Genomic DNA, 8,278 nt, shown 5'->3' with positions numbered 1-8,278 from the left:
CCAATTTGTTTGTGCAAAGCTGGACATGTGAACACAAAGGTAATCGTCAGAAAGGATTCTGTATATAAAACAGATAAAAGAGAATTACTTGCTGGGTTTTGCTGTTTGGACTCATGATATTAGTATTTCTCAAATTCTTGCTCAGGCCCACGATGAGGCACCATCCGTCAAAGATATTCGTATTGATATTTTGATATGAAGACAGAACACTGTCTGGTGTGCTCCAAGAGGTGCTGTGTGCTATTTATGGAAGCTTTCACTTTAACTTAACAGTAGCTGGTGTTCTGAAATCCTCACTATCAGTGGATCATGTTGATATCTATTTCACAAAGGGTTTATCCTCTGCACGCTAACCATTTTCATACAGCTGTGAATCAGCTTGTCATGTTTTCCGGCTTCGTCAGATCTGTAAATCATATAAGATACTATCAGATCCACAACATCCTACTCATTTACTATTGTGACAAAACTCTTGAAGTGTCATTCATCTAAAGGAAGAAAATGCGGACCCTATCTTTCCTCTTACATCTTTTTTTTTTTTTAAGGTATTAAGTGTCATAAAATGTAAATGTAGATATTGTGTTTTTGTGAAAAAAATACTAAAATACAAGATAAACGTTTCTGAGTGTTTGTTTTGGTCATTATTTTTGTCAGTTGTGCGTCTGAGTCCATCTGACTTACTGCCTATCTACGGCTTGTGGCTGCTCCTGCTAAAGTGGAAGTGTTGCATTATGAATGGGCAAGCAGATAACTTACAATGCAGTCACTCAACACTGCAAACCTGAGATGTTCTCACTTATCCATTTGACACAGCTCACATGTGTAATATGATTCTTAGTGATAGAAACAGAAGACATTCAACATGTCCAAAGTCACGCTTGCAAGTTCTGTTTTACTTCTTCTGAAACCTTTGGGTGACTCTGTCCTCCAGTGCTGCCCGCAACTCAGTTTTCTGTCAGAAAAGAAGAACATTTGAGGGTTTACTAATCTACAGCATGTAGAAATAATGTTCAGCATGTCACAAGTCAGCACTCATTACATTAAAAATGATGCCTGAACTAGACTTGATAAATAATCCATTCATGAGAAGTACACAACTGTCGATTCCAGGATTGAGCTGCTGCATATTGTATCATCTGCATCTGTTTCTCAAAGTCAAGCTCAATGTGATTTCTAACTGAAGCTGATGCCTCCACACGCTCATTTGCATAAGCTGCACACGGTCAAATGTAGTTGTACCTTAATTTGCATATTGCTGAGCAGCGTCCCACTGTTCAACAGCTGGTTATGCTGCCATCCCCAGCCCACCTCCCCCACATAGCTCTGCCTGGGCATGGGTGGGTGGGCTAGTGACGCAGCTCGGCACAAGTAACTGAGGTCACCTGTGGCCTCAGGTGAAGCATCGCCCACGCCGATGTACGTGGAAAAATAATTAGATCTGGGCCTGTAGTCTCCAATTCCATCCGGACCTAGTCAGAATCAGTACACATGTGAGAAAAGAAAGTCAAAACAATATGCAGATGAACCCTTTATTTACAACTGTAATTTTGCATTTTAGGTAAAATATGAAAGATGCCATCTATTTTACATTTAGCTTCTGGGGATTTACTATCTTTCAAAAGGTATTGTAGTAAAAGTTTGTTGTGTTTTTTTGTTTTTTTAATTTTTCATTGCTTTTTTTTTTTTTTTGGTTTAGTCTATATCATGAATAGTAAAAGTAAGATGAAGGATATATGTATTATTAATGGATCGGACACACTGAAGTGTTCTCTTTGACATAATACCAGCAGAATAGAACTATATATACTGTACACTGACACCAAACTAGACAATCTGCAGATTACAGTGTAAAAACACGTTGTGAACAATGTCATGCCCAAATACATACAGGCACAGTCAGTTTGTTTTTTGTTCTGATGACAGTGCCATCATGTGTCCAGTTACAGGTATACTTGCCTGGATGTTGACCATATTCGTGGAAAATAAACAGTTTGAAACACAACAACAGCAGGCTACATTAAAGCTGTTCTGTAATACATACTTTTCTACCAACTGGTACTGATGACAGTAACACAGTTGGAGATGCAGCTATAGAGACACTGTGTCAATTCTAATTTCAAACTTCATAGACTCAGTTGGAGGAGACGGTGAAAGCTCTTCCTCCATATGCTTCTCCTACCTGTAAAAATCGTCCTTTGACCACGCTGTGGTCCTCCTGCAGGTGTTTCATTGTTTTGCATCATTATTTCCTGCTGTTATGTTTGGAAAATGTTTGGATTAGTTGTAGGCAAGATTCACCTACATAATGGGCACCCGAGGGTGATAACGTGAGCCCAGCGGTCTGTTCTGTCCATGGGGTCATGGCCGGTTGTCATGCAACCACTGGTTGTCATGGCATCATTGCTTGTGGCCCAGTTACATTCTTAAAACTAGGAATGATTCAGCTGTTGAACCATGTCCACTTCATAACGTATCTGATTTGAATTTCATCCCAGATTACTCCTTGAAATGAATTAACATCAAGGTAAAAGTGGCATAAAAACATATATTTAAAAAAATAAAAATTAAAAGCACTGGAGTAACATAGAAGTATCTCCTCTTTGTGTGCTATACACGCTTTGTTAACTGCATAGTTAATGGAGTGAGAAGCTACACAGCATAACATATTTATATCCTTTACGGACACTAGATGTAAGTGCCCATCGTATCTTAAGTTTTCTGAGAGAAAAATCACCTGAAAATAACTGAATTTAGAGCTAATCTTGTAAAAAATCTGTTAGAATTTTGCATTCATTGTGCACTGCCTTAAAAAAAAATTACATTTTTTCATGTGAAGCTAGTTTAAATACAGCTGTATAGATGACTTTTGCAATGCCATCGTGTATCTTATCACATTTACATATTTTAAATTGAAATTCTATATGGTACGTCCCATTATAGTATATGCCTGCTGTATGCCCTCTTCATTAGATATTAATAGACAACTAGGTAGTTAATTTGCTGTATTCATTTGAATATGTTATCCTCCATTAAATCACATGGTGGCGACAAAGCATCACTTTTGCCACAATACACCACACATTCCCTGTTTTTTTTTTTTTTTTTGTTAAATGGACTCGCCCATGATGAGCCGCCTTCTTGTGACTACATCTGTCAAGCGCGACGCACGTAACAACGGCTAGAAATGAAATGCAATGATTTTTCCTTCAATATATAATACTAAACATGTCTAGTTAAAATCAAACATATTCTTGACTGACTAGAAAAGCTACACTGAGTTAAGAACAAAGAGAACCAAATATACTAATGAATTGCTGCATCATACTGTAGGGTAGATTATAGTAGAGTGCAGTCCATTGCATGTCATTAATTTCAAAGTAATGTGAAGCTACATTGATTTGGCATCTGTTATGGATTTTATTGTTATTATTATTTGCACAAGTACGTGCAGCCAAAACAGTATTTTAGGAAAATCACATCAGTATGTGCATTTATGTATAACAGACCCCTGGACCTTTAACATACAGGAGTTGTGCCAAAAAGAAGTCATCTGTTTGTTTTCCAGTTTATATGTGTCTGGAGCTGATTTTAACCTGGATTGAAGTGTAAACACACATATGAATATGTCTGTGGTGATAGTAAAGACGTTACCGTGTTTGGTAACTGCATCATAAATGTTTGTTGTTCATCAGGCATGACGTTTAGGATTCTGCTGGAGCTGCAACGATTAATGCTTTAGTTGACAACTAAGAAATAAATGACAAGCTATTCTAATAATCAATGAATGGCCTGAATACTTGTTTTTTTTTAAAGTCTAAGTTCTCAGATTCCAGGAGGTTTTGTGACATTTTATACTCCAGACAGCGTACTGCTCTCTAAACAGTTATTTAGTTGCAGCCCTAGATTATTGGCAATATTATAGCATTTCTCCTGATGTTTAGGCTGTATATATATTTAGTCATCTATGTCTAATGTTCTCGTTTAGACTGATGACTATTATGCATATAATCATATGAGCTGTAATTAACCCTACTACTAGCTTCAAATTCACTGACATCTTTTATCCTTGGGTTCAATTTGACCCTAAAAACTTCAACTTCCAGAAAATGTCATAATTAAAATAGTTACCCCCGTTTATGTGTAAATAGCCCTTTAAATAAAACTGAAAAAATATGTCAGGGACTCATTTAGAGATGTCAACATAGAATGGGGTCAAATAGACCCCAAAGATAATAGGAGGGTTAAAATGGAATAATCTAAGCCATTTTCGTTGCACTAAAATCACAATGTTGGAGCTGCAATCCGTTTTTGGTAGGTGGAAAATTGCATTATGTGAGTCGATCTGGTCGTTTAAAGCTATTTAACAAAATGGATTGGTTGTGATCCAGTGTACAGAACAGGTAAAATAATGCAGATACATATTGAATAATTCGTTTTTGCCAGATGGTCCGTCCCCGTCTCTTTGCGTTTGGCGCTAAAGACGCCGCGGGAGGTTTATTTTGAAGGGCTTCCGGTGGAGCTGCCGCCGCTAACGCCGTCCGCCTTGACGCTGGTGTTTCAGTCACCATGGTGGCACACAACAGAGCACAGCGGCGGCGGACCTATCTTCACTTTTAGCGCTATTAAAATGCTAATATAATGAATTTAGGCAGCGAGCGCACCGGGGTCTACCTCTCGCCATGGACGCCGGGTTGCCGTTGACGGGTTAGCCGCTTAGCCGTTAGCTCACTTTTTGTTGTTCGCTGGATCCTACATGGAATTCGTGTCCGTCGCTAGCAGAATGCTGAAGAGACAAGGCACGGCTTTGATGAACGCTGGCTTGAATAAAGGGACAACAGTTTTAAGAAAATAACTCCGAGAGACAGTTTGAGATTTTAAAGGAAGTTTTTTCTTTTTCTTTTTTCTTTTCTTTTTCTCTCCTCTCTCTTTCCCTCTCCCGGCGGGGGGACTGCTGTTTGGGCGGCCGGTTTCGGCTCGGGCAGTGGAGAGACAGACACCCCCGAGGAGACCGCTCGGCTGTCTGGCTCCGGTCGTGGCCTGGCTTCGGGCACTCCCAGCTTTATCCGCTAGCATCGGAGCACAGGCGACAAGAATAAAGCAAGACAAATACGGGACGCTTCTTTTGCGTATATCCTACCCCTGGATATTCCTAAACAGTTTATTAAGGATAAGGAACTCATTTTCCTCCACACGGCGTCTTCCAAAACAATGGCGTCTTATGTGGATAACAGCTTTCGGCAGGCTGTGATGATGAATCCGGCTGAAAGGACGCAACAGGTCAGGAGATTATTTACGTTTTACTACTAATGCTACCTGCCTTCACAAGTGTTTGCTTCCTCTGTGTTTTTGCCGCTCGGTTGCTCCATCGGGACGTTGCAACATTGCCGACGTTGCAGCGTCCCGAGCTGCAACAGTTTAGCGGTTGTTTCTGTGTGCAACTGTTGCCACCGAGCTGCTTGAAGCGGCTACATCCCGCTAAGCCGTCTATCAGCGCTGATAATCAAGGCTACTTAACATAACAGGAGCTGCAGCCACGGTGGGGCTCTAACCTGCCCCCGAGCTTCAGCTTGAGCTTCCTTTTTTTTTTGTTTTGCATTTGTGCACTTTGCAAAAAACGTTGTCTTTGCAAACTGAGTTTTTGCATTTTGCAATTCAACAAAAAAACAAACAAACAAAAAAAGGTCAAGATGAGTAGCCTACATGAGAGGCACCGACCAGGGCTAATCCTAAGCTAGCCAGTAGCCTACTGTTGATGCTCCATCCTATTATTCCTCCTTTGTTGAAACACTTGTGTATTGAAAGTGGCCTCACGATGTTTCCCTTGTTGCTCTGTTTCCTGTGACACAGTAATACAGAATAGATGGAATAAGAAATCTTCTTACAGCACTGTACCACCTCAGGATGTTCCTGTGAGGAACTTTGGAGGGCCAGTCAGAAGGCTTGTGAACATGCAGATCCTGTGGCCTGTGGTTATTAACCCATCAGCCACACGCATCCAAGCTTGCATGACTTCAGACATTTGCAGTTATGCTTTGCATTATTGCTAGACCAAATAGAAATCCAGTTTGGCAGTAGAAGATGATATCATTTCGTCTGCGCTCTGTCTCTGCTGCAGGCGGATGCTGCTTTAAGCAAAGGCTTTGCACACAAAGGACAATCAATAAGCCACCATTTAAACCAGTGGGCTACAGTTAGTGGCACAGCCTCTGCCCGTCTATCTGACATTGAGGAAACAATTATTGTGTCATTGGTGGCTTGTTAAGCGCCCTAGGCCCGTGGTCTTTACAGCTTTATGGAAGCTATAATTTGTGCGAGTGACAGATGCCATCATGGAGATAGACAAACATGAGAGGAAAGAATGTGGCTTGTGTCAGTAGCATATGTTCATCAAAGATGGGTGCAAGCATGAGTGTGTTGAGATAGGGCCACAAAGAAGATTAATAATAAGATAATAGGTGATTTTCTTGTGTGTCTCATTTTGAAGTGAAAAAACACATCTATAAATGTTCAAGCAGCAGTTTTTAAATATACATAGAGACTAAATTCATTGTCTGCAACGATAAAACCTCGTTTTAAAGGAGCTGTAGCTTAAAATGTTGGATTGATTTGATATTGTCAATCATCAGAGCATATTGCTTGTTTTGTACTTTTGGCTATTGCAGTCTAATTTTTGTTTCCCACAGATTTGTCTTGATAGGAAATAGTTATTGGTATGTTTTGGCAGTCTGTAAGATGTGTGAGACCCACCTGTAAGAATTAGCTTTCACTGGTAAATCAAAGCCAGAATGCTGTCTGAGGTGTCCCAAACCTGCCAAGAATATGCAAGAGGAAATTAAGTACTTGGAATGTCTGAGCTGGAACATGGTCAGATTAAAACACTTAAATAAAACACGCCCTTTTGGAAGATGCAGGTATAAATCACTGGTGTGTCTGAGGTCCTTTGACACCTCGGGGCCATGCTGTCAGCCCATGCTGTGTCAGTATGCAAACATTTCATTCCAGAGGTCTTTGAAATGAAGAGGAATGAGCAGAGGTTAACTTGGACAGTTGGGCAATGATCAAATGACTGTGGGAAAAGTGTGATGTGTCCTAACAGGATCTGATTCTTTAGAAGTACTGCATCCATGTTTTTTTTTTCAGTTTAGAAGAACTCCACACCTTTTTCCACCTTTATTCGGTGTGATGTTCCTGGTGTTGAAAATCACGTGACTGTGCCTGTGTTGGTCTTCATGTGTGTGTTTCTCAATAGCAACACCTTTCTCGGTGCTCTTTTCAAACGTCTAGCGACTGTGGCGGCTCACACAGTTTATCCTAATGGTGTTGGCAGGGCCTCTCTGTCGGGATTAGCTCGTGGTTAGAGGGATCTCTCTTTATCTCTCAAGACTCACCACTGTGGGGTTTGACCCTCTGACTCACTCCATTGTCACATGGCAGGTTGAATAACCTGACCGCTTGGCAGGTAGTGTTCTCGTTGGCTTTGCCACTTTGCTTTTCATGATTTTGGAATGTAACTGGACTGATATTTTGACAGCGGACAGAGGTGGGGGCAGACTGATAGTCCAGAAAGCAGATAAGAGAAGGAGACATCGTTTTCTGTAGAGCACTGCTGCACTTCTTCTTCTTCTTTTTTTTTTTAAAGGCAGTCGTGATATGAATTAAGATAACACGACTTGGCTATTTGATCTTTAATATCGTTTTCACATCCAAATTAAATTATGTAGTACAGAGAGAATTACATTTCTTCAAATAAAATGCTATTTCCTGAATGTGCGGTGTGGTTCTCAGGAGTACGCTGTTGTGATGTTTGTCACTTTTCACTTTGTTTTTAATCCAGTAGCTTTAAAATAAAAATAAAAAAATCTCCTTTGATATTATTGTGATATTATTGTAAATCAAACCCCTTTGGGCTTTGAGTTTTGATTCGATTAAACAAGCAGGATTTCCCCATTTGTTTTGTTTTTTATTTAAAAGCGTCTTGAGCATGTGAAGTGATTACTGAGGGCAGCGTTTGGTGTGAATTGGCATTAATAACATCTTTGTTTGTCAGATCACTATAGCGGGGCATAAATACAGAGTCTTTCTTGATTTGAATTGCACATTTCTTTATTTCCTGATTAAACCACTGAGCATGGACAGAATCAAGACTGGACCACCTACCAGGAATTATTGAGTGAAATCAATTTCTTTAATGCTATAGAAACAAAAGATCTGCACACGCTTGGCTCTTAAGGGTTCCTCTGATTTATTTTCCGCAAGTAGCTAGACCCAAGACAGACAT

The 8,278-nt window shown here is 40.1% G+C and overlaps 2 protein-coding genes across 3 annotated transcripts in view; one reads left to right on the top strand and one right to left on the bottom strand.

Annotated features, from left to right (window-relative positions):
• Positions 1-892: 892 nt before the first annotated feature.
• Positions 893-2,240, bottom strand: spmip2 (sperm microtubule inner protein 2). The gene is made up of 3 exons (XM_008293336.1): positions 2,180-2,240; positions 1,240-1,469; positions 893-952 (listed from the first exon to the last, which is right to left on the bottom strand). The coding sequence occupies exons 1-3, from the start codon at positions 2,238-2,240 to the stop codon at positions 893-895; spliced, it is 351 nt and encodes a 116-aa protein (XP_008291558.1).
• Positions 2,241-4,601: 2,361 nt separating this feature from the next.
• The window catches only part of rapgef2b (Rap guanine nucleotide exchange factor 2b), a 115,172-nt gene continuing 111,495 nt past the window's right edge, over positions 4,602-8,278 (top strand). For both annotated transcript variants that reach the window (XM_008293335.1, XM_008293334.1), the window contains exon 1: positions 4,602-5,277. In XM_008293335.1, the coding sequence (XP_008291557.1) occupies positions 5,209-5,277 (69 nt within the window). In that variant the 5' untranslated portion in view covers positions 4,602-5,208. The remainder of the gene's footprint in view (positions 5,278-8,278) is intronic.

This window comes from Stegastes partitus, unplaced genomic scaffold, assembly GCF_000690725.1.
Source record: "Stegastes partitus isolate 25-593 unplaced genomic scaffold, Stegastes_partitus-1.0.2 Scaffold875, whole genome shotgun sequence".
NCBI classification, from domain to species: domain Eukaryota; kingdom Metazoa; phylum Chordata; class Actinopteri; family Pomacentridae; genus Stegastes; species Stegastes partitus.
Note: the sequence above shows the minus strand (reverse complement) of the source record. Positions and strands in the feature narration are given on the sequence as shown.

What these genes read in the sequence shown, in the direction of transcription:
- spmip2 (XM_008293336.1), bottom strand. Translation starts at nt 2,240, where the DNA reads ATGCAAAACAATGAAACACCTGCAGGAGGACCACAGCGTGGTCAAAGG. An exon ending in TCAAAGGACGATTTTTACAG is followed by an intron (nt 1,470 to 2,179) that starts GTAGGAGAAGCA and finishes GATTCTGACTAG; the next exon opens with GTCCGGATGGAATTGGAGAC. An exon ending in TCAGCAATATGCAAATTAAG is followed by an intron (nt 953 to 1,239) that starts GTACAACTACAT and finishes CTTTTCTGACAG; the next exon opens with AAAACTGAGTTGCGGGCAGC.